The sequence below is a fragment of the Odontesthes bonariensis genome, chromosome 20 (assembly GCF_027942865.1).
Source record: "Odontesthes bonariensis isolate fOdoBon6 chromosome 20, fOdoBon6.hap1, whole genome shotgun sequence".
Taxonomy (NCBI): Eukaryota; Metazoa; Chordata; class Actinopteri; order Atheriniformes; family Atherinopsidae; genus Odontesthes; species Odontesthes bonariensis.
The window spans coordinates 22,326,130-22,349,928 of record NC_134525.1 but is presented as its reverse complement, the minus strand read 5'-3'; the positions used below and the strand labels follow the sequence as shown (position 1 = coordinate 22,349,928).

Below are 23,799 nucleotides of genomic sequence, written 5' to 3'. Positions count from 1 at the left end.
AGCTTACTCAACAGTCAGACAAGGAGACAGTAAAGGATACGCACACAAATTCAGATTTAGATCTTCTTTCTTTTCTTTGATCTGGTTTTTAAACTGAAAAACTCGTCATTCTCTGTAACCAATTTAATGTGCTGTAATCACATCTGTTTCAGCTGAAGTATAAGCAGAATTCAAAGAAAGACGCCTCCAGTCTTTACCACCTGATGCCAGAAACCAACGACACTCAGTTTGTCCGACAGCAGATGGAGATGCTCAGTGAGGTACGTCTGCTCAGCCTGTTGTCAGGTGGGAATGTGTTCCAGATCCTCGTCCACTCTGGTATTTGAATCTGTTTGTCCCAACTCACAGGTTCCAACAGGGACCGCTGCAAACAGATTTTTGTACCTGCATAGTGTAGAAATTAGGTTTCTCTGTGTTATGATGCTGATACATGAAGAAGTGAATCATCCACTGGCTTTATTCTCACCCCTCTGGCTGTGTTTTCTTTCTTCATAAGGTCAAGTACAAAGAAGATGGCAAGAAAGAGATGAGCGTCAACCTGTACTCTCTGCTACCTGACACCCTCGACACCCAGCATGCTAAAGAGCTGACGGAGATGCAGAGTGAGGTGGGTGGACTGAATATTCCCCTGGAGAATTTTACACTCTGATCAAATCTCAAATATATTCACTTATCTTAGAGGTGTGTTGAAATAGAAAATAGTTTCCCAGCATGCTTCCTGTCTCATCTCTGCACATCTCTCCTTTGATAATTTTGGGCTTTCCCTTCCTCTAAACGTGTCTCGATGTAGAGTTTTTTTTATAATTTGCAGGCAGGTTTGATAACTGCTTTCAGCTTAGAAAGGAAAAGAAAAATCAGGAAAAAGGCCCAAATGTATTCAGATGCTGAACCACATTGGAATAATATGTATATGACCTCAGGGTGCGCTGGAATACAGGATGATCAGGATTAAAGCTGAAAGCTGTCTTGGACCATGAATGTCTGAGATTACATTCCACAATCAAAACAATTTTTAGGCTTGTAGTATTTTTTGTTTCACCGATCTTTACTCAACCCAACACCACCAGAGTCTTTGAGACATTGTTTAGATCTTCAAGTTGGGTATGAAAATTGTTATAAATCTGCATAAGCAGTAGTTTGTTTACAGAGGCATTTCCTGTGTTAGTGTCAGTTTGACATATATTTTTACATTCTTCTTTGATGTCAAAGTAATGTGTTTTTGGAAAGTGATGCAGTGGTTTAAAACTGGTGTTTTGTTTCCTGACTGTTGTCCCCACAGTGCCGCTTTGGAGGATTGTTGATCTTAAACTCATTGTGTCTTTCAGGCTAAATACAAAGAGGCCAGTAAGAAGCAGTCTTCAACGTCTTTGTACCAACTATTGCCTGAAACTCTGGAGACACAGCATGCGAAAGAGGCCTCCCAGCTGCAGAGTCAGGTATACAGTGATTCACATTGTTCTGCTCATTGTTCTGTCCCTTTTTAATTTAAAACTTTAACCCTAAAACTCTAACATCGCTGCGAAGAAGCAAGCAGTGCGGCGCACAGTGGTGTTAAAAAGAAAGCAGCCACTTTCAAATCTAATGTCTTTTTTATCAGAACATAGTAAAATATCATCTGACATATTACCACCGAATACAGTCAACTGATAGTCATGTTAGAAACAGTAAGCGGTGATATAAACGAGACGTTGTTTTTTGTGGAGGAGTTCAAACTTGAAGTCCTTGCAGCTTATGCTACTCTGCTGTTTCTCCCTCATTGAAATTCACTTTTTGTCCGCTCTGTGTCTTGCAGCTCTTGTATAAAGAAGATGTTAAGAAGGAGCTGTCATGTCCAGTTTACCACCAGCTCCCCGACACTCTGGAGACCCAGTTTGCCCGGGAGGTCGGCGACTTACAGAGCCAAGTAAGAACAAAGACTCCACAGAGATGGTTTGAGAACAACATGGACTTATTTCAAAGTCATGTGACAGTACAGCTACACTGACAAATAGTATTGCGCCAGTAATGCATCCTCACACTTTGATTTTGTCCAACTACAACTCCAAAATACATTTACACATTCTGACAGAGAGCATATATAACCGTGAACTATATTTTTCATATAGTTTGTCTTTGTTGCTCTAAATGATTAGAATTTTCCTTTTTGTTTGTGATAATTCATGCATCAGTTCCAATTCATTTAAATGTTCACAATTGCATCCATTTTTACTAAATAAAGTTAGATTGATTGATGCCAGCAGCTATATTCAATTAAACTCATACAGACTTTCTAAGTAGAACAAACCAAATTTTGATCTTTAATAATTCCTGACATAAAATATTTAGTACTGACTTGGAACCGGGATATTTACTATGTTAGCAGGCATAACTGGATACATAAACAACATGGTTACAGTTTTGTCAGAATATTACACACAGGAGTCCAACATTTTAGTTTCAGACAGCCTAGAATTTTACAAGCCAAGTTCCAAAAACTTGTAATGCTGTGTAAAATGGGAATAAAATCTCATAAACCAATATTTAATTCACAATAGAACATATGAAATGTGTCAAATGTTGAAAGTGAGATATTTCAATAGTTCATGAAAAATATTAGCTCATAAACACTTCTCGAAAAAGTTGGGACATGACCTTATTTACAGCATCCCTTCTGCTTTTAACAACAGCTACAGTCTTTCTTTGTGAGACTCTGCCTCACTAAGGTGCTCTTTTTATACCCAGTGATGTTACCGACTTGTTGCCAATTTACATAATTAGTAACATGCTCCTCCAGCTGTTTCTTCCTTGTATCCTTCACTTTTCCAGTCTTTTGTTTACCCTCTTCCAACTTTTTAAAAATGTGTTGCTACCATCAAATTCAATAAGAGCCGATATTTTTCATTATATAGTAAAAAGTCTCAATTTCAACATTTATTTATAGTTTATAGTTTTCTTTGTTTAATTGTGAATACAACATTGGTTTATGAGAATTGTAAATCATTGGATTCTGTTTGTATTTACATTGTACATGTCATCCTAGCTTTTTTGAAATTGGTGTTGTACCTCAGATTATACCAATCCTCAGTTTGTGAGAGAATATTTAGGCTTAAGGGAATCTCATCCTTACTATCAGCCACTTCTAAACCAGCATCTTTACTAGTTCAGCTGTGTAGTAACTTGGTCCTTCTGGAAAACTCCACATTTCTGAAGTGGTAATGTGGGATGAGCACGTGTTCAAGAACTTGTGCATGAGCATTACATAATTAAAAGCGTTTTCTGATTTCACATTAATGTATTTTGCTCCCGTTGAGATGTCTTAGAAGCTTCTAGATGGATGTACACAGCTTTTATAGGTCAATATTTTCCCATTTTATGGCAGATAAAATTAGATCGCATCTTTATCTAATTTCTGGCTTTTTAGAAATACCTGCACATGATTTTGTTACCTTCTCTGACAAGATCTTGTTTTCATTTCTCATGGGGAATCCTCGAATTGGTTGAAAATGAAGAAAAGCTAGAGAAATTATAAAAACTATGCTGTGCAACGGATTTCTGTCATGAGCCACTGTAAAACAGGCTGCTGGGTTTAGTTATGAATGAATGAATCTATTATGAATGAGTGACTTTTTTTTATCTGTTCTGCAGAGTTTCTTCAGAGCAAATAAAATGATGTCTGCTGTAGCCCTCACTCATCCCCCATTTTTTTAGACTTTGGCAACAACTTAACAAAAAATAATTCATAAACTGCTTGTTGTTCAAAATGTTTTCTATCTTTGATCGTAGAACAAGTATAAGGAGCAGGGGATGAAGAGCCTCTCTCAGAGCTTCTACTCTCAGCTGCCTGAAACCTCAGAGACTAAGTTTGCTAAAACTGTCTCTGAGCTGCAGAGTGAGGTGAGGGGAACATGAAATGACTGCCAGTGAAAGAAATGTATTTCAGTCTTTGTGGGAGAATAAATTCAGACAATTTTAGCCCCACAGCTGGATGTAGATGGGCAGGTACTGTCCTGTGAAACAGGAATTAAATTTGGACAAACAGAAGGATTCTGCTCTAACATCTCTGTACATTTTTGAAGACAAAGTATAAGAAGTCGGGGAGGCGGGAGGCCGGCAGCTGCCTATACTCTGTGATGCCAGAAACTCTGGAAACTCAACACGCCAAGCAGGTCTCAGAGATACAGAGCCAGGTGCTGACACACACTTACACAATAACACACACATACAAACACATTATCTTACTGTTGTGACTTCCCACACTTTCTCAGCTGCCTCCAACAGACTGTGGACTGATTACTGTGAAAAGGACTATTTCTTTCAATGGGATATTTATGCTTGCTCCAGAGTGCTTCAATGCCTGTATTCCATCCCCCTTGTTGTGCCAATAGTGTGCAACACAAGCTAACGTAAGCTTTGAAATAGGCATGAAATAGGCACCCTCTCATGGAGGAGCATAACTTTGGTACAACTATCTTTTTCTGTTGTGGAAGAAATTCAAAGATAGTAACTAATTCATCAACATAATTGGAGAAAATGTTCAAGATTTTTAGCTGCTTCTGACTTTCTCTGTGAGAGATCATGATACATGTAATGATTTTGTATTATGAGACTTCGGTTATAAAATCAGGATTTTATTAGAGCACAACGACAGTCAGGAAATCCTTTAAGTGGCTACCAGTTGACAATCCTAATGGGCGGATTTTTAAGTCCCACTTTCTGACGCATTTAGCCGTCTGACAAAAGAAATAGAAAAATTAATGAATGAGAGCAGCTCTATTGGGAATTCAGCTGTATTTATATATATTTTACTTTAAGATGCAAAAAAGATGGAACTTTGGAGCTTGTACTGAGCACGTTTCAGTCTAGTTGAATGCAAACATGTAGAACTGATTTGATCCTCACTGATGAAGCTCAGGTTCATATAATTTTTGTCAGTGCATGTTTACATCTTTTTCTAGTGTCTTATAAATGTGTGTTCGGTTCTGATTGACACTTAGAGTGCCACTCAGCCATATAGTGTGTGTGTAACAAGTGGCTGTGGCCACTGTTTTGTCACCCATTTTAGTCTTTTCGGGGCCAGAAGTGATCATGTTAGGACAAAAGGGAGGAGCTAAAGAGTAGCACGTGAAGCCTGAATGGACAAAAATTTGATAAATATCTAAATGAGTAGAACACTGATCAGAAGGAGTGAATCTAGCAAATTACACTATAATGGCTTGTGGGAAGAAGATACCCTTTGTTGACCAGTTGCTAGTTTTTGACTCGTGCTGGAGCCAATTAAGAGCTTGTTAAACTGTAAAATCTGTAAAAGAGACGCTTTGTTTTTCCACAAAAAGAAAGCCACTACAGAGCCACATTTCCATCCTTTATATACTGTATCTGGCTTGCAAGTGCAGACGACATGATGCTGCCTTTATGGCCTCAAAGAATCTCACACAAAGCCCTCCCTCGACATTACAACACTTGTCTTTGTGACGGTGTTCCTGCAGGTTAAGTACAAAGAAAACATGCAGAAGGAGCTGTCGTCCAGTTTGTTCTCCAGCCTTCCTCAAACCCTACAGACTGAACTGGCTAAAGAAGTGACAGAACTCCAGAGTCAGGTAACGAGCATTTTCCATCATTCAACAGCTCATGTGCATCAGTAGAGGTGGTTTTTATTCAGAAAAAATGTTTCTAGTTCAGGCAGAGTTGTAATAATTCTGCGTTTTTCTCTCCATTTAAAACATTGATGAAATCCAACTTTAAACTGCTTTCCCCTCCTTCTATGATTGGTCAGTTTGTGTTAAACACTCAAAACCTCTGTTGAAATTTTATCATTAAAAGGTAAATGTCACGTTTTTTCAAAACTTCAGTGCAAACTGTCCAACAGAAATTGTTAGTCTTGCTTTTTTAGTGTCCACTTTGTGAGTCCACGCTATTATTCATGTTGTACAAAGAGCCCCGCTACAGTTTCCATATCTGAGCAGGAGAAGAGAGTGGTTGAAAAATAGGCTGCCTCCACGAGCACTTGAACTAACTTTAGTTAACTGAAGTCATTAACTAATATTAAAGTGGAGCTCCAAAATGCCACTTTGAGAAAAATGTTATTTGTCACTTTATGTTTAGTTTTGCTCAGTCTGTTTGTTTGGTTTGTGATGCAGGTGAAATATAAAGAGGGCTGTAAGAAGGACGCTTCCTCCTCCCTCTATCACCTCCTGCCTGAGACGGCAGAGATGCACTTTGTCAAACACATGTCGGAGATCCAGAGCGAGGTGCAGCAGTGCTTCATTCGCTCTCTGATCACACTCTGAAATCTTTTTCATCTTTGATTTCTGTCACAGGTCTTTTACATCATGTAACATTTATTCTATATTTTTTTCTGAAGGCAAAGTATAAGAAGGACAAAGATGATCTGCCCTACACTTTGTACTCCCTGATGCCTGCAACTCTGGAGACTCAGTTTGTGAAAGAGATGGCTGAAACACACAGCGAGGTTAGAACTCTGAACTCTGGACATTTTCTTTTATTCATTTATTTTATTTGTTGCTTCTATCTATTCTTATGTGGAGATTTTTGCTCATAATGCACAGCAGCACGTTTGGAGAAAACCAAACACAGCATATCAGCACAAACACCTCATACCAACTGTCAAGCACGGTGGTGGAGGGCTGATGATCTGGGCTTATTCTGCAGCCACAGGACCTGGACACCTTGCAGTCATTGGCCCTCATTTATCAAACTTGCGTAAGACGAAAAACATGCGTAGGTCGTGTGTACGTTCTTTTCTGCGCAAAGGTTGGCATTTATCAAATCCATCGTGAGCGCAGGAAAGATGAAATCGCCACGACAGGTCTCAAGCAGTGTACGCACTTTTCCATTTTGACTTGCGGTGACTGCAATAGCATACATAAACAGCAGCGTCACTAGTGCGTGCCTCAGGAGTCGCAACAAATCCCTAGGTTAAAATTACAGACTTATCACTTCAAAGAAGGCCCATGTTTTATTTGACTTCAACATAAATATAAACATAAACGCAAATTAAATAAATAAAAAAATGAAACAAGTACAACTCCGTAATTGGAAGAGTGATGGCTCATTATTCAACCGCCTATTTAAGAGGTGATTCTAGCGGCGCGGTAATGGCGAAACGATGGCAGATCTGGCTTTGTTAGCGGACCTGAACGCGCGCATCAGGCGCGAGAGAGTGTTCCGGGACCGGCAGAATCTCTTTCGGGAAAATGATGAGTGGCTTATGAGCCGTACAGGAGAGGCGCTTTAACACTGCGCATACGCAAAGACGTAGCTCCGATCAGGCCAGCCACCCTCTCCTCCAAGGCACTCAAATCCAATCGGACCACTTCTTCCTGATCTTATTTGAGAAAAAGTAAAACATCATTCAATTTTAGATTTCATTTAATCTGGAGTTTATCACATTTTATTGACCATCACAGTAGGGGAAAATACATAACTCGTCCGGTCTGCGATTTACATCACCAACGCTGTTGACAGCTGGGACGGCTGGGACGGCTGTCAACAGCGTTGACAGCGTTTCTTTGCCGCCTTTCGTCTATCCATGTCGCAAATTCTATAGGTGCAGCCTTTTGTAGAAGCCGTGGTTAGGATCATTACAATGGATTTCAGCCGCCGGATTTATCAACAGCCGCTCGGTCTTACGATGGGATCGGTGTGGTACGCATGTTCTGTAAATCTCACTTGAGCCTCTGCGTACGACGAGTTCTCCGCTCATATCAACGATGCTTTCTACGACGGATTGATAAATGAGGGCCATTGAGTCCACCATGAACTCCTCTGTATACCAAAGTATTCTAGAGTCAGATGTGAGGCCATCTGTCTGACAGCTAAAGCTTGGCTGAAACTGGGTCATCAACAGGACAATGATCCAAAACACAGCAGCAGATCTACAACAGAATGTCTGAAAAAGAAAAGAATCAAGATGGTGCAATGGTCCAGTCAAAGTCCAGACCTCAACCTGACTGAAATGCTGTGGTGGGACCTTAAGAGAGCTGTGCAAAAACCAATGCTGCGAACCTCAATGAACTGAAGCAACCCTGGAAAGAAGAGTGGGCCAAAAAATGAGAGACTGATGACGTCATACAGAAAAGCATTACTTCAACTTACTGCTGCTAAAGGTGGTTCTACAAGCTGTTGGATCATGAGGTGGACTTTTTTACACGCTGTTTCTGCATTTTGTCTTACTTTTTGTTCAATATGTAATACTGAATATATAATTCCTCCTTCCGTACAATATGTCTTTTTTTATCATTATTATTATTAGGCTATTATTATGTCCTGATATGTAAAACCTTAGAATTGATAGATGGAGTACTGTCTCTTTCACATTATTGTCTGCAGCTTTTTCAATTATCCCACTATCAAGTGTCAACTATGTGGGGGTCAAACAGGACATTGTGCTGGAATCCTATTGGTTGACAACTGATAAAGCTGGTGATGTCACCGAATGTTTCAGCTACAAATATATAGGCTGAAAAAGGGAGAAACAGCAGCCAGAGAAGAAAGATTTTTCAAGTCTTAAGAAGATGAAGAACATTTTCAGGGGGGCAGTGGGTCATTTTATTTCACTGTTAATGTGGTGATTTAAAGTGTGTGTTGGTGTGTGTCAGGTGAAGTACAAGCAGGCGGTGAAGGAGCAGAATGCATCGTCTCTTTACTCCAAACTGCCTGAAACTCTGGAAACCAAACATGCTAAAGAAGTGACTGAGCTGCAGAGTGAAGTGAGTGTTCGTCTCTCTGCCTCTTCCTGTCCTCCCGTTTCTACCTGTCCCCATTTATTCTGCCTCCCTCTCATGTTTTGCTTCAGTTACACTGAAGCACATGTTAATGAATTCACAAACACAGTTTGAATACACACTACTCATTACAAAATGGTGCAATCACTCCTTGATTGCAAAAAACGTTGATTAAAAAAGAATCAGCATCGATTCCTGTCATATTTGTAATCTTTCCCTGACAGAAAAAGTACACAGATGAAGGAAAGAAGGAGATGACATCGTCTCTGTACTCTCAGCTCCCTGATACTCCAGAGACTCAGTTTGCACGGGAGATGACTGAATTACTGAGTGAGGTACAAAACAGCTTCTTTTTCCTGAGTTTTCTGAACTTTGAGGGCTGTTGATTGTTGTTCTGATAGCCATATTCCTTTCAAGCATTTACTACAAAGAGCAGAAAGTGCTGCCCAGTTGTTCAACATAAAGACTTTGGACAGCATGCATTGGTTATTTTGAGGCTTTAAAGAGAGGGATGTTCTGGTTTGTCATAGAATGAATGTTAACATCTCAGTGTAGAAGTGCTTCAAAAGACAAAGCACTGTTTGTTGACCTGCTGCCTGTTTATCAATTTAAATCTCTTAACCAGAGTGTCAGTGGATCTTAAGCTTTTGTGTGCAATGCAAGATCTCTCGTATTTGTTTCTTCTTGCATTAGACTTGAAATCAAAGTGTCCATATAGTATATACATTACAGGACAGAAGAGTTAAGAATGAAAGCCCTAAACTTGAAACACAATTTACATTAAAAAAAAAGAAAAAAGAAACAACACTGTGTGGAATGTAATAAACACATAATTCAATGATTTAGAAATAGATATTTAAACTCTATTTGTAATTAAAAGCAGGATAATAAATGCCAATTTTGATACTTGCACCAGCAACGTGTTTTAGACTAGAATTTGAGATCGGGACAACAATGCAGTGGAGCAGTTGTGTTATCCTCAAACAGCGACACTGGAACATCTCTTGACTGAAAGAAACCGGGACTGCTCTGTTGCCCCTGGAGCTGATTGTAAGAAGAAGAATGGAATGCTGCAAGTTGATGAACATAATGGACCATACTGCCCAAAATCTATAAGTGTGTTCAGTCGGAGGCTTTTTCTGCTATGCTGTAAGATACAGGAGGTCATTTCTGCAAATTAATCAAAAAAGGAAAAAATACTGCAACATTAGAATTTCCATTCAGGATAAATAAAGCATTTATACATTTTTAATGAGGCATCTGTAGAATAACAAGTTAGGGGCATAAAGGGGCATCACAAAGAGTCTTTCAGAGGTAAAGATGTGACAGACTGTGTGGGCAGATAGTTAAACATTTTAAGTAATTTTGAGTAATGTTTCCCAGAGTAAATGAAGTAAATCCATCATCTATGATTCATAATATTATAAAGGATTCAGAGAATCAGAGAAACCTCTGTACAAAGGACTTCAAACTAATACTGAATGTTGGTGAACTTCGCTGCATAGAGAACACTTCTGAAAATGATTGTCTAAAAATAAATCATAGAAACCAAGCTCATTGAAAGGAGTATTTGGCATTTCTAAAGATTTTTATTTGGGATTGTGTTTGATACTTCAGTCATCTCGATGCGTGCCCGTTTCTGTTGGCGGAATCTGCACAAAAGTGCTCAATCCATTAACCAAACAAAACATGTATATCCAGCTGCTGGTAGCTAAGATATCTTCTTGTCTTTTAATCTCAAGAGCAAATATAAGGAAAGTGGGAAGATGAGCCAGACTGTGAGTGCTTACTCCCAACTCTCACAGACCAACGAAATTCAGTTTGCCAAAGCTGTATCTGAAATACAAAGTGAGGTACGGTACATTGTTGTAAAGAAATTGTTTCATAAAAGGCCTCAGTTCAGCATGACTTTCTAACTGTTGTGTCCCTTGCTCATCTTTTAGACCAAGTATAAAAAGGGGAAGAAAGAGGCATCCAGCCCTCTCTACTCAAAGCTGCCTGAAACCCTGGAGACTCAGCATGCTAAAGAGGTCTCACAGCTGCAGAGTCACGTATGTAAAAACACGATGTATTCAGGTCCTTGCAACTCTTTCTAAATGTTCCATCTTTTCCAATTGTCAGGGACCAAGCCAGTAAGGCAACAAAGACACAGGAGCATTTGTTCAAAACTTGGTTTTTATTGACCCAAAAAAATGTGAAAAGTGTTGTCAAATCAAAAGTCCAACTAATCAGGAGCATAAAAGAGGTCAACCTATTAGAACTAAAGAAACTCAAACAAACAAATGAACATAACATAACAAACTGACCTACTTACACAGACCCATAAGGGCAACTTAAATACTGGTTCAACTAAACTATGTAGAACACAAAGGGGAAGCAAAATGGCTGCTACATTCTTAACAAACAGCAGAAACAAAATAAATAAACCCCAAACACTCCTATGACAATGCAGCAAATGGGTCTGTCAAATAAGGCTGGCTGCAGCATATTATAGAGTCCTCAGCCCTTGGCCACACCCTTTGTTGCACCAGGAGGGAGAAGCTTAATCCCAGATAACTCAAGGGAAAGAAAAGAGTATTAATACAACCTAAACAGAATTTGGCCTTGCAGTGTTGGCATGTGTGCACTCCATAACACCACTACAAGGTGAGAAAATAAACCAATTTGGTAAAGGAATAAAGGGTTGGGTAGTGTGTCTACATGTTTGGAATAGTGACTGAAAAGTAAATTAAAGTGGAAATACACTGGTGGAGAGGTGTGGCTACTACTGTTGTTGGCCATCACAACAATCAACCTCCAAATGTTCAAGTAAATTGTGTTTTATCATCTTTTTGTAGGTGAAGTATAAACAGGAAGTGAGCGGCTCTCTTTATCATCAGCTACCTGCAACCACAGAGACCCAGCTGGCTAAAGATCTAACAGACATCTACAGTGAGGTGAGGAACAGGCAGCGGTATCCCTGCTGGGTGTCCGTCTGGATGGTTTTTAAAGTCAGCTGCGTTTCCCCCCCCCCCTCAGGTAAAGTACAAAGAGGAGGGAAAGAAGGAAATCGGTAAAAATTTGTACTCGTGCCTCCCAGAAACTGCAGAGACACAGTTTGCCAAGCAGATGTCAGAAATACAGAGTGAGGTGAGGACCCTGAACGTCTTGTACAGTACAGGTGGTCTGCAGGTGGAGGGTCTCATCAGGATCTGGCAGTGTTTTTTTTATTATTATTATTATTATTATTATTATTATTAATTTAAAAAGATTATTGAGCTATAAATGAATCAATGAGATTTAATTTTCTTCTCATCTCCTTTTTTGTCAGTTTGCATCAAATTTTAAGTCACTCTACTGTTTTCATGTTTATTTTGTTACAAGACGAAGTACAAGAAGGACAAGGAGGACCTGCCCAACACTTTGTACTCGCTGCTGCCCGAAACTCTGGAGACTCAGTTTGTGAAAGAGATGGCTGAGACACACAGCGAGGTGGGAAACTGTGACCTTTATTCATCATAAAAAGATAAAAGTTAAAGATTTAAACGTGTTTAGAAGAAACCAAAAGAACTACAAACATGATGAGATGAACTGAAACACTGTTTATACAGAATTTCTGCTTCACTGTGCAATGTCCTAAGAGGCAAAATTGGGTGTGTGTCCCATCTCAGCCACTCCAGCCTGTTGACACAAAGTAGATAAACTGACGGCTGTTCTCTATTCTGGTCCTGTTATCAGAAGCCCTGCCAGTGCTGCTGGATACTTCCCCTCCATGACTGTCTTTCACCTCCTCTTTAGCTGCAGAAACACACTCGCATTGCTTTCATCCTCTTTAACAAAGTGAGACTGACATCAGCTCTTGTTCTCTGTTTGCTCCCGGGTTTGTTTTATATGTTCATCGGACACAAAACCTAAAAGTAAATCTATGATTAAAGTGAGCCTCGATAAGGATGTGCTGGCAAATTGTTGTCTCTCAGAATGTCAGAGAAACTGTAAAATATATAAAAACCTGATACTGTTTTTTTTTCTTCCTGCAGATTAAGTACAAGGAAGCAGGGAAGAAAGAAGCCAGCAGCTCTCTGTACCACCAGCTGCCTGAGACTCTGGAGACGCAGCATGTTAAAGAGGTTACTGAGCTGCAGAGCGAGGTACATACATCCATTATTCACACCCTCTTTTTCACATTTCATGACTGATTTTTTTAGCATAAAAACATTAAAGAATGGCACTTTCCTTTAATTTAGGAGCCTAGTCGTTTTTTTAGTCTTATTGGTCAGTTTGAGCAGGTTAGCAGCAGTTTAAATGAACACTTGTAAAGACAGACTTGAGTCATGGAACAAACGTCTCATCTCTCCTGCACTTAACACACACTCACTGTGTTGCATTATTCAGACAGAGTGAAGCTGGAAATGAATATGTAACTCGTCAGATTTGATGAATGAATAATATGTTGCGCTTTGAAGACTCTCAGTGAGGAATCTGAGGCATTTGCGATCCTGTTTGTGAGAGCAAACGTTTCTCTGCATTTTGTCACTGTGGAACAGAAGCGTTTATGTCATTAAACTCTGGGAGAACTGAGTTTGTAAAGACACCTTTACACACCTTACACCTGTGTGCCGGTGATTTTCGTGATTTACAAACCCCATTTCCAGAAAAGCTTGGACGTTTTCAAACTGTGTCCATTCTTTCTGAATCGAAGATTTCAGCAACTCAACAGTTTGTGGTTGTTGTTGTCTAATTCCCCTCTTCATGATGCTTGTACTTTTCTCTTTCTTTGCCTCTAACTTTTTTGAGTGTGTTGCTCATCAAATTCTAGATTTGTATCATTTTCGAAGACACTGTGAAAACACTGAAAATAATTTATTTGCAATTGTTTCTGTTAAATATAAAAGTTAAACTAATTAACAAATTACAGATTTGAGGTTTTATCTTATTTCAAAATTTTTCCCAACTTTTCTGGAAATGACACCTTTGCCATGTGACTGGGGCTTTACCAATAAAAGCAGAATTAACCAGCAGTAACAATTTCCCTCCTTTAAATCCCAGAAACCCCTGACTGAAGAACAAGAAGCACCTCATACTCCAGAACAGGCCATCTTCTGCCTTGTGAAAGTAGTAAAATGAAACTAAATTACACTCATTTAGTTTTGTTCTACTTGCTGTCTTTTTTTTCCAGAACAAGTACAAGCAGAGCGGGAAAAAGTCCATGTCATCCAGTCTGTATGCTCAGCTGCCGCAGACGGCGGAGACGCAGCTTGCCGCCAAGATGTCCGAGCTGCAGAGTGAGGTGAACACATACAGACACATGATGCACCTGTTCTAACGCATGGTGACCAATGAAAAGAAAACCTGTACCCAGTTATAGTCAGAGGATCTTTTGTGCTGCAGACATCCTCAGAGATGTTCATTAAAGTAACAATGAAATATTTCTTCCTGAATAACAGTATGAAGGCAAAGTGAAGCTGTTCTGGCTGATATGGGGGTCCAACATCTCACTACACTTCATGTTGTTTTTTCCTTGGAGCTTTCTTCTTGATGTCCTAATCAGATTTCTGTCACATTGTCTTCAGTCTTCTCTGCATCTGTCTTTCACTTCAGAGTAAATACAAGGAGGAGGGAATCAGGAGTCTCTCTCAGAGTCTCTACTCGCAGCTACCTGAAACCACCGAAACTCAGTTAGCTAAAACTGCCTCTGAGCTGCAGAGCGAGGTGAGAAAAAAGGCTACTTCCTTTAATTGTTTTGTGATTTTATTTAAACTTTTTTTTAAAATCTTTTTTTTGTCATTACACTGAATTAGAATCTAGAAACCTCCAGACCTAACAGCTCCTGTAGAAACACTGCAGCTGTTTGACCTGCAGGCAATTGCTTCTAATGGATGTTTTTTTTTTCAGGCTAAGTACAAGGAGGCGAGCAAGAAGGAGGCGAGCAGCTGTCTGTACCATCAACTGCCTGAAACTCTGGAGACGCTACACGCTAAAGAGGCCACTGAGCTACAAAGTCAGGTACACGGACACTCACAAAGAGTCACACATATACAGGACATATTATTCAAACACTGTTTGGACAAATGAAGATTGAAGTGGGCTACATATTTCAGATGTTTTAAGTCGTGTGTAAAGGATTTTGAGTTGTTTTGTGAGTATTTGTTCAGTGAGTGAGTACATTGTGGCACAAAGGACAGATTGTCAGTTTAGTTTTTAATCCCTCAGATCGCACATGCGCTTATTTGTTGGTTCAAAGTTGTCAGATGTTTCAGTTTTGTGATGATTTGACTTCATCGTGACAGACTGGTTAATTTACATAATTCTCTTTTGCTGATTATTTGAGTCTTTTTGCAGGATTTCTTGTCAATAATTTGTTAGGTCTCTGATATTTCTTTCGGGAACTGAATGCACCACAATGCAAGTTTGATGGAAGATGCTGTTTAACCGTCCAGAATTTATTCACTGTAGCTGGAATCAGCTGATTGGATGAAAGCTTTTAAACACTGTACTTAGCTGCTATCTGAAGTTTTGCAGTAGTTTGTGTTCTTTGTGTTGTCCAGTTGAAGTACAATGAAGGCAAGAAGGATCAGAGCACCAACCTGTACTCCCAGCTCTCTGAGACAGAGGAGATTAAGTTTGCTAAAGCTGTCACGGAGCTTCAGAGCGAGGTAGGCGGATCACTGCTTCCCTTGAGAACTTTGATTTGATTTGAAATTTGACTGTTTAATTTTGGAATCAAGGAAAAAAAATACACTCATTGTACACTTAGACTTTTTTTTTCTGTGTGCACTTGCATGGTCTCATCTCAGTGTTTGTGTGATCCAGAATAAATACAAGCAGAAAGGCCGACAGGAGATCAGCAGTACTGTTTTCCACCAAATGCCAGAGACCAAAGAGATGGAGTTTCTAAAGCAGATCTCAGAGCTTCAGAGTGAGGTCAGATGAAGCTTTTCATGACGATGCTGTCTGAGGCAGATTCTGATTGACAAAGTAGATACATTTATCTTTTGATCTAACTTTTAATGCACTTTTTCATGTGTACATCTTACTCTTTTAGTCAAAGTACAAGAAAGACGTGGACGATCTGCCCAACGCGTTGTACTCGCTGCTGCCTGAAACTCTGCAGACTCAGTTTGTTAAAGAGATGGCAGAGACTCACAGCGAGGTGGGAAACTCTGTGTGTTTTTGATTGATTTGTTTTTATAGCATTATAGATTAGGAAATCATCAAGAGATGCAACATTGATGACCAGGTTCTCTTTAAACATATGTGAATCTCTCAGTGGGCAGTGGATGAAGGCGCTTCTGTATTAACTGTTTTTGTTTATCTTAAATATTTCTCCAAGTGTTATTACACAGTCTGTTATAAAAGACATGAATATCTGAATATGAGTTTGAATTTTATCTGCTTTTAATTCTGTCTCCATCAGTAGCTGTCATTTTGTAAAACAGTATTTTGTATCATCTGCAAACATGTTCGGTTTGTGTACCTTCTTGTCACATTGACCTGTTAGAAAACACAATGAGCTGCGGTGCAGGACATATATCCGTTATCAATATCAGTTATTGTTGTGTGGTCTGCAGGAGTGTGTACTGTGTCACTGTGCAGTCATTCATCTAAAGTGTTTATTTATCCTCAGAATAAATACAAGGATGCCGGTAAGAAGGAGCTGGTTAAATCTCTGTACTCGCTGCTGCCTGAGACCAAAGAAACTCAGCATGCCAAAGAACAAGCTCAGCTCTTCAGTCAGGTACATTTTAATTCACACTTTTCTATAAATAGTTTGATTTTCAACTTTATCTTCATCTTTTAGAAAGACAACAAATATTATTAATGTGCAAAACTCTTGATCCAGCCCTCATTTTTTTATATTTTCCCTCCAAGCAGCCAGACATTTTATTTAAATCTGTGGTCAGCAAATTACCGCTTAAGTGGTCTTGAGCAATAATTTTCCAGGCTTTCTGAAGGTTTTTCAAAGTTTTAGCTGTTTTTCCCCCTCATTTTCAGTCTAATCCTTGTACCTTGTTGTTTGTCAAGCCACTTAACTCTGACCTATAAATCATTTAAGCAGAAAAAAGGCTCCTAACTCAAGGGATGAACCAGTGTTGTGTCGACACATAACAGACAACTTAGCAAAGAAGCAGTTTTAAATTGGATCTTTAGGAACTTTGTTACTTGCAAACATGTCACAAAGACACATCGTTTGTTCCCATTTCTTCAGTTGCTTCTATGAAAAACATCAAAGATAACACAGTTTGACAGACAGAAAATAGTATTTTCCCAACCCTCATCACAAATGGTCTCCATGGAAGGGTGGCTACCAAAAAGACATTCTTAAGGAAGGGAAAAAGGGAGAAAAGGCTGAGCTATGCCAAATGACACAAGAAGTGGACTGAAAATCAGTGGCAGCAGGTCTGATGGAGGGATGAATCCTCCCCAGAGCCCAGACATCAACATTATTGAAGCAGTGTGGGATCATCTTGACAGAGAACGGAACAAAAGGCAGCTGACATCCAGAGAAGAGCTTTGGGATGTCCTTCAAGAAGCCTGGAGAACTATTCCTGAAGACTCCTTAAAGAAATGACAGAAAGCTTCTCTAAAAGGGTTCAGGCTGTGTTGGAGGAATAATGGAGCTCAGACCAGATATTGACTTTAGAGCTTCTGAGAATTGTACAAACAATTTTCTGCCTTATATTCTGTATTTATATTTATTATTGACCATATTTCAGTGAATCGTGGGGAAACTATTTCACCACAGAACTACATGTAGTTGTGCTGCCTCCCCAAAGGAACAATAATTTGGCTTCTGTTGTTGTAAATGCGTTTTGTGTTGCAGAAAGCTTACAGGGAGGAGGGGAAGAAGGAAGCTGGATGCTGCCTGTATGCTCAGATGCCCCAAACCATCGAGACGGTCTTCGCTAAGGAAGTGGCCAAAGTGCAGAGCGATGTGAGTCTGATGTGATCTTTGAATCATGTTTATCAGTCTGTTCATAAAATGACAGAGGGTAAAGATCAACTTTTTTTTTTTTTTACTGTTTTTGTCAACCATAGTTATAAAGAGCGAACGTCTTCAGACAAAAATCACCCAGGCTGAAATAAAATCCACCCTAAAACCAAACACAGTGGGAGAGAGTGTGGTAGTATCAAACATGAACAATGGGAGCAGCTGTGTTGTGCTCCACAGCCTGAGGACACAGACGCTGACCTATAACCCACAGCACACACACTGACACACACGCACACACACATGCACAGAGGAGATAGACTGTAGTGGCAGGTCGATGCTCAAAAACTAGGACATGCACACATCGCTGGATTGCTGCTGAAATCTGAGTGTGTGGATCAAACTTCAGAACGCTGATGACTCTGAGCCACTGTCGATCACCTGCAGTGCTGCCAATTTGTCTAAAAGTTTGTTTGCACCAACAACAAAATGAGATTTAAAAGAAACACAAGCTGCCCGTCACCTTGTTAGTGCAGCTGAAGAGGTCTGAGGTGTTGTATGGACACAATGGGACCTCTGGGGGTTGATAGTTTTGGTCCTGTGGCATCTGGAGAGTTTGGAGTCTGGGTCAACACCTTAAGCTCTTTGTTGTCTTCATTACATCTTCCCTGAGCAGCTTTAGGAAGGTCTCTGTTGTACCAATGGGCTGTTTTTGGCCTGAGGGAGAATGCTTTGCTTTTTGATGGGCAGTATAAGTCAGTGTAACACTCACATGAATGCCAGGACACAGGGTTTTCAGCAGAATTGTAACAAGATTATTGTTATTCACTTTCCCTGCCAGCGGCTTTAATGTTGCAGCTGATTTGTGAAGAAAGAAACACAAGAATAGATTTTAAAGGAGCAGATTAAATTATATAGCAGCATCAAAAGAGTCTGCTGCCCTGATTTAGAGGAACTGAGTGCTGCACAGATCTGTTTGTTCAGATATTTGGATCATAAAAATGGAATACTGTTTCTGTATGTTTAGTTTTGACTGTGGGGCAACAAACACATCTGTTCCAGAACACCTGGAGGACCAATCATTACAGAGCAGCACAGACTGATGTGATTCACTGCTCTGATCTGAGGTCTCTGGTTAGCTGCAGCTTTCTGCTTGATTTTATGAAGAAGATATTTAAGCAGTTTATTCCACAGATCATTAAGTTTATCTCCTTTCACTGTTTGCACAACTTTAATGGGACTGAAGGGATTTTACACTGCTCTTGATTTAGTTTATGAATACATTTAAATTGTTGTTGCAGAATTTTTCCACAAATATCTGAATGTTAATCTGATGCTCATAAAACACACTGGCACTGATGTGTTTCATGTTCGGAGCGCAGACTCTGTGAGCTAGAGATGAGGATAATTGTTTGGTGTTGGCCCAGGGGGCAGAAATTGAAAGCTGTGGGTAAACTGGGGCACAGGCCTGATGCTTCCCTGGTTTCCTGACCGAGCAATGCTACACTAACTGGAGCGTATAACGTTCGTGAACAACACAACAGCAGCTCAGACAGCTTAACTGTCTGCAGAACGCTGGAAGGACTGACCTCAGGACAGTTATGGAACAATACCATTGATATTTTTATTAAAATAACTTTTACATATAACCGTGTGGCTGAAAATACAATTTTACAATTTTATGTCTTTATGATACCACTAGTTTGTCTACTTTGGCTCGTATTCATATTGGAAAAACTGACTTTTGGAGCTCATCTCTGATTTAAGTTTATATGCAAAATGTAAAGTAGCATGACAGTTTGCAGGATTTCCAGCAAACTGACAAATATATTCAGTTTATTTGATTATAACTCCCTTAACTCACAAGTTGACTGAAGCTAAATGTGAACACAGAAGACGGCAGGTTTCACTTCTCTCAGTTTAATATTCATTTCAGATTTATGCTGCGAATTCTGTCACAGTTGGAAGCAGTGCTTGAGCATCCTCTTATTTTTAGCAAAATAAAGTTTTCAGGACCTAGATGACACCGGGCTGAACCAGTCAACAGATACTTTCACCGTCAACCTATCAAACTGCTGTTTTTCCATCTATTTCTTTCCAACTTTCTCCTCATTCCCTACATTTTTGTTTAGTTCTGTTTATCCCTCTTTTTCCCAGGCCTTCTCTTTTCTTTTGAATCCCACTCACATCCTTTTCCTGCCTTTGTCTCTCTGTAGAAATTCTACAAGGAGAAGTATAACCGGGAGAAGGGGAAGTCCAACTACACCAACATGAAGACGCTGCCTGAGGTGGAGCACGCTATGGAAGTTAACAGGAACCAGAGTGATGTGAATATACTCACACAACATGCACATGCTCAGTGTAATAAAACAATACCGTGAGATGTTTGTACAGGCCGCAGCTCACACATGAATGCTGCTCCATTCTGTGGAGTTTAATGGAAGAAAAAACACAACTACATTAAAAATTCATTCAATTTGCCTTAATGATTTTTAGGATATGTGTTTCGAGAGTATCAACTTTAAATTGCTATCTGCAGGCACTGTAACCCATTCCAGGTTAAATTATTTAAGCTGTTGTTGTATCTGTCTTAAACTGCTGCATGTCTTGCTTTAGATTTGTTATTTTGAATTCAGCTGCAGTGTTTCTTCTTCTGTGGTTAGATGTCACAGTCCGCTCTGTAACGACTGCTGTTCATAATAATTGCCTCTGTTGGGCTCAGGTGAGCTACAGAAGAGGTAAAGAGGAGCTTCATCACTACAACACAATGCCTGACAGACCTGACATAGTCAACACCACCAACGCAACAAAACTGGCCAGCGATGTGAGTGTGTGGTATATAACTATGTCCCTTCCTTTTGTACATTAGCTTCCATGACAACAGTCATGTTCACCAGCTATTCACCGAAGGAAAGTGCTGATTAATTATAGAAAACGTTCTGCTGTTAAAACCAATCTGCTGTTGTGTAAGAGTGTTCTGTAACATCCGTCTTCACGGGAAGTGTGTGTTAGATTGTATGTGTGTGTGCGTATATTTGTGAGGACATTGTTTCAGATCTTGGGACTAGGAGCATTTTTGTGCAAAGTAAAGAGTGACGGTTGAGGTTAGGATAAGGTTCAGGTCAGAGTAATAAAGAGTTGGTGAAGGGCTGCTGTGTGTGTCTGAGAGAGTGAGAGCATCTGACACAGGAATAACTTTAATCAGGATACCAGTTTGTGTGTGTATGTCTAAAACCATTCAAACAGGATCACTAGTGAAATTTTAAATTTTTGAATTGTCAGTCTTATAATTGTGAGGATTTTAATGTGCTGTAGTCACAGTATAGTTGTTATAAACCTGAGGAAAACATGCTCACTCCACCTGAGGTCTCCACTGTCTCTGATGTCTGTTAGAGGAGACACTTTTGTATAGATAAAGGTCCTGGTGATGTGATACAAACCTGTTACCATGTGTTTTTTACTCCAGACCCTAACCAACCTAAACTGACAGCAAAGTAGAAAAGTAAAAAGATTGTGGACAATACTGAGTTAGATGGGACTCAAACTTGGTTCTCTTTTCTGACAGTTTTTGACAGATTGCATGTAAAACCACGGTCTACGCCCCTCTCAGTTACATTTATTCTCCTAAAATCAGGAAAGACTTTTAGTACACTATCTGGGAGCGACTTTGTTTTTGCTTAGGACATTACTTGCATTGTTTTATTATAAAACTGGGGCTGGTGATGCATTTTATTTGCATTTTTAACATCTACTCTTATGCTTTTTATATGTACAATCATATTGTAAACATATATATGTATATACATACATATATATATATATATATATATATGTTTTTTTTTATATATGTATATATACATTCACAGGTGGCCTACAAGAACAATACTAAACAGCACGTTTACAGTGACGGCTCTCTTCTCTCCAGAACCGACATCCTGCATGCCAAAGAGATTTCAAAACTGGCCAGCCAGGTAACACAAACACATATCTACGCATCATGCACTGAACATGTTGATATTGAACCAGAACCAGATTTGGAAAACACACAATTTTTGGATTTAACATCCTGTGACTGTAGGAACCCATCAGTCAGTCTCTGTAAGTGTGACATCAGGGAACATTTGATGTGTTTGTATTTACCGCTCTGACCTGCAGGTGAAGTATAAGGAAAGCTTTGACAGACATTTAAAGGGCCAGAGACCGTGTTACAACCCGCTGGACTGCCTCTCCTTCAAACACACACAAGCTGCTTCTGCCCTGGCCAGTCAGGTAGGTGCTTTCTGTGGTCACATGATCTGTCTCACACAGTTTTCAGTTAAGCTTCAACTCACATCGTAATCATGTTTGTTCATGATTGTTTTTCCCAACAACTTACTAAAACATGAAGCATATTCTTTCATGCAGAACACACCACAAAGGAGAGCTGAAAAAACAGTGCTAACCTCCACTGAAACCGAGAAAATTACTTTTTTCGTCATTAATTAATCAAAATGTCAACAAACTGAAGCATAGCAGTGAATATACTTGCATATAAATGTATTAATAAGATCATAATTTTTAACTTGTGTTGGCCAAAGGTCATCATCAAAATAACTTATCAGGAAATGTTGTTTGGAAGAATGGTGTTTCATCCCTCCTGTAGAGTTCCACAGACGATAGGGTCAGTTTTAAGGCTAACTGTGGTTGCTAACAGCTGTTCTTGCAGTCCATAGTGGCCCAACACCTACCTGCAACACCTCTTGTTGTTGTTTCATTTCACTGATATATCAACACAAATGCAGCCAGTTCATTTTAGTAATGATCAAAGCTGTCTAAGACCACCTGCTGATAAACTGGAGCACGTCATTTACCCACAACACACCTTGTTTCAACATTACAAGCCATTTTAGATACCAACCTACCAGAGTGGCTGTTCAGATTAATTTAAGTGTAAAACATACAAAAATCTCGACCAGGATGCCAGAAAATGAGTCAGGTTGCAAATGAAATTAGACAATAATGACTAATTTAAAGTCAAATAATGTAGTCTAAAGAAAGAACATGAAAGACATGTAACGTGTATCTAGTTTTAAGATGAAGTACATTACAAAGACAGCACAGTTTTGACTTGGTGTATGTCAAAGGATCCAACTACATGTAAAAACCTAAAATGAGCACAGTTAAACTGATTAGAACTGGAGTTAATAGAGTGCGCAAAACATAAGTGCAAATGCAACTAAGACACTATAGCTTTGAACTGAAAATTCCCCAAAAATAACATGGCTTGTTGGCAACAAAGACAGTAGTTAAACATATATGCATGTGTTAATGGGAAATATAACTAAAGGCATAGTTATTTTTACTTAAGATACTTAATTTGTAGTTGGAAGTGTTCAAGTTTGTGCAAGTCAAAGCAAACTAAATCGCAGAAACGTGAACATATCCATCATCATGTCTGCCAATTTAATCATTTAAATTGGTTTCAGTAGTTTTCCTGACTTGCGTAGATTTTGATTCCACAAATAGTTTAAAACGATGCCATGAAATGAACATTCGCCTGGGAGGTGGAGGTGCTGTTCAGACCTCGTTGTCCAGGTGTTTGGTTTGAACTTTTAGTTTGGATTCTTCAGGATGAATGCACTGTTCAGGTAAAAGAAATGAGTGGATTTTTCCGCTGTGTTTTTATGTGGTCATAGTGAGTGCCCCCCCACTCCTGACAGATCCACAACAATTCAACTGAACGTTTGTTTCCTCCAGGTCACCGGCAGACACTTCTATTTTCTTATCAACCTCAGAGATAAACAAATCCAAGAGGCAAACATGTGTCTGTTAGTGTGTGTGTGTGTGTGTGTGTGTGTGCGCCTAACACTTTGAAATACACTCTATAATTCAGGCTGTTGTGTGGGTGTAACCATGGAAACCTTTCTAAGGCAAATGGAAGGGGGATTGTAAGATGAAAGCTGGAGAAGTTGAAGAGGTTACATGCACATGAAGACACACGTACATGATAGATTTACTGTAGCTGTGAGGACACTTGATGCCAAAAACTAATCCCAAACATCTAATCGCAGCCCCGATTCTAACCAGAACCCCTAAATCCACATCTGAACCCTAAGTCTGACAGACAAGGAAGGTCCTCCCAGTGCAGAAATATCCACATTCTTCACACTTAAATGCCAGCGTGCACAC

The 23,799-nt window shown here is 39.5% G+C and overlaps 1 protein-coding gene across 3 annotated transcripts in view; it reads left to right on the top strand.

Annotated features, from left to right (window-relative positions):
* LOC142370125 (uncharacterized) overlaps positions 1-23,799 on the top strand; it is a 64,636-nt gene that overhangs the window by 25,208 nt on the left and 15,629 nt on the right. For all 3 annotated transcript variants that reach the window (XM_075452570.1, XM_075452571.1, XM_075452569.1), the window contains exons 25-53: positions 153-260; positions 497-607; positions 1,326-1,436; positions 1,793-1,903; positions 3,763-3,873; positions 4,056-4,166; positions 5,466-5,576; positions 6,117-6,227; positions 6,341-6,448; positions 8,598-8,708; positions 8,948-9,058; positions 10,466-10,576; positions 10,667-10,774; positions 11,561-11,659; positions 11,742-11,852; positions 12,087-12,194; positions 12,740-12,850; positions 13,879-13,989; positions 14,301-14,411; positions 14,595-14,705; positions 15,248-15,355; positions 15,513-15,623; positions 15,745-15,852; positions 16,327-16,437; positions 17,524-17,634; positions 19,848-19,958; positions 20,354-20,455; positions 21,498-21,602; positions 21,787-21,900. In XM_075452570.1, the coding sequence (XP_075308685.1) occupies positions 153-260; positions 497-607; positions 1,326-1,436; positions 1,793-1,903; positions 3,763-3,873; positions 4,056-4,166; positions 5,466-5,576; positions 6,117-6,227; positions 6,341-6,448; positions 8,598-8,708; positions 8,948-9,058; positions 10,466-10,576; positions 10,667-10,774; positions 11,561-11,659; positions 11,742-11,852; positions 12,087-12,194; positions 12,740-12,850; positions 13,879-13,989; positions 14,301-14,411; positions 14,595-14,705; positions 15,248-15,355; positions 15,513-15,623; positions 15,745-15,852; positions 16,327-16,437; positions 17,524-17,634; positions 19,848-19,958; positions 20,354-20,455; positions 21,498-21,602; positions 21,787-21,900 (3,177 nt within the window). The remainder of the gene's footprint in view (positions 1-152; positions 261-496; positions 608-1,325; positions 1,437-1,792; positions 1,904-3,762; positions 3,874-4,055; positions 4,167-5,465; positions 5,577-6,116; positions 6,228-6,340; positions 6,449-8,597; positions 8,709-8,947; positions 9,059-10,465; positions 10,577-10,666; positions 10,775-11,560; positions 11,660-11,741; positions 11,853-12,086; positions 12,195-12,739; positions 12,851-13,878; positions 13,990-14,300; positions 14,412-14,594; positions 14,706-15,247; positions 15,356-15,512; positions 15,624-15,744; positions 15,853-16,326; positions 16,438-17,523; positions 17,635-19,847; positions 19,959-20,353; positions 20,456-21,497; positions 21,603-21,786; positions 21,901-23,799) is intronic.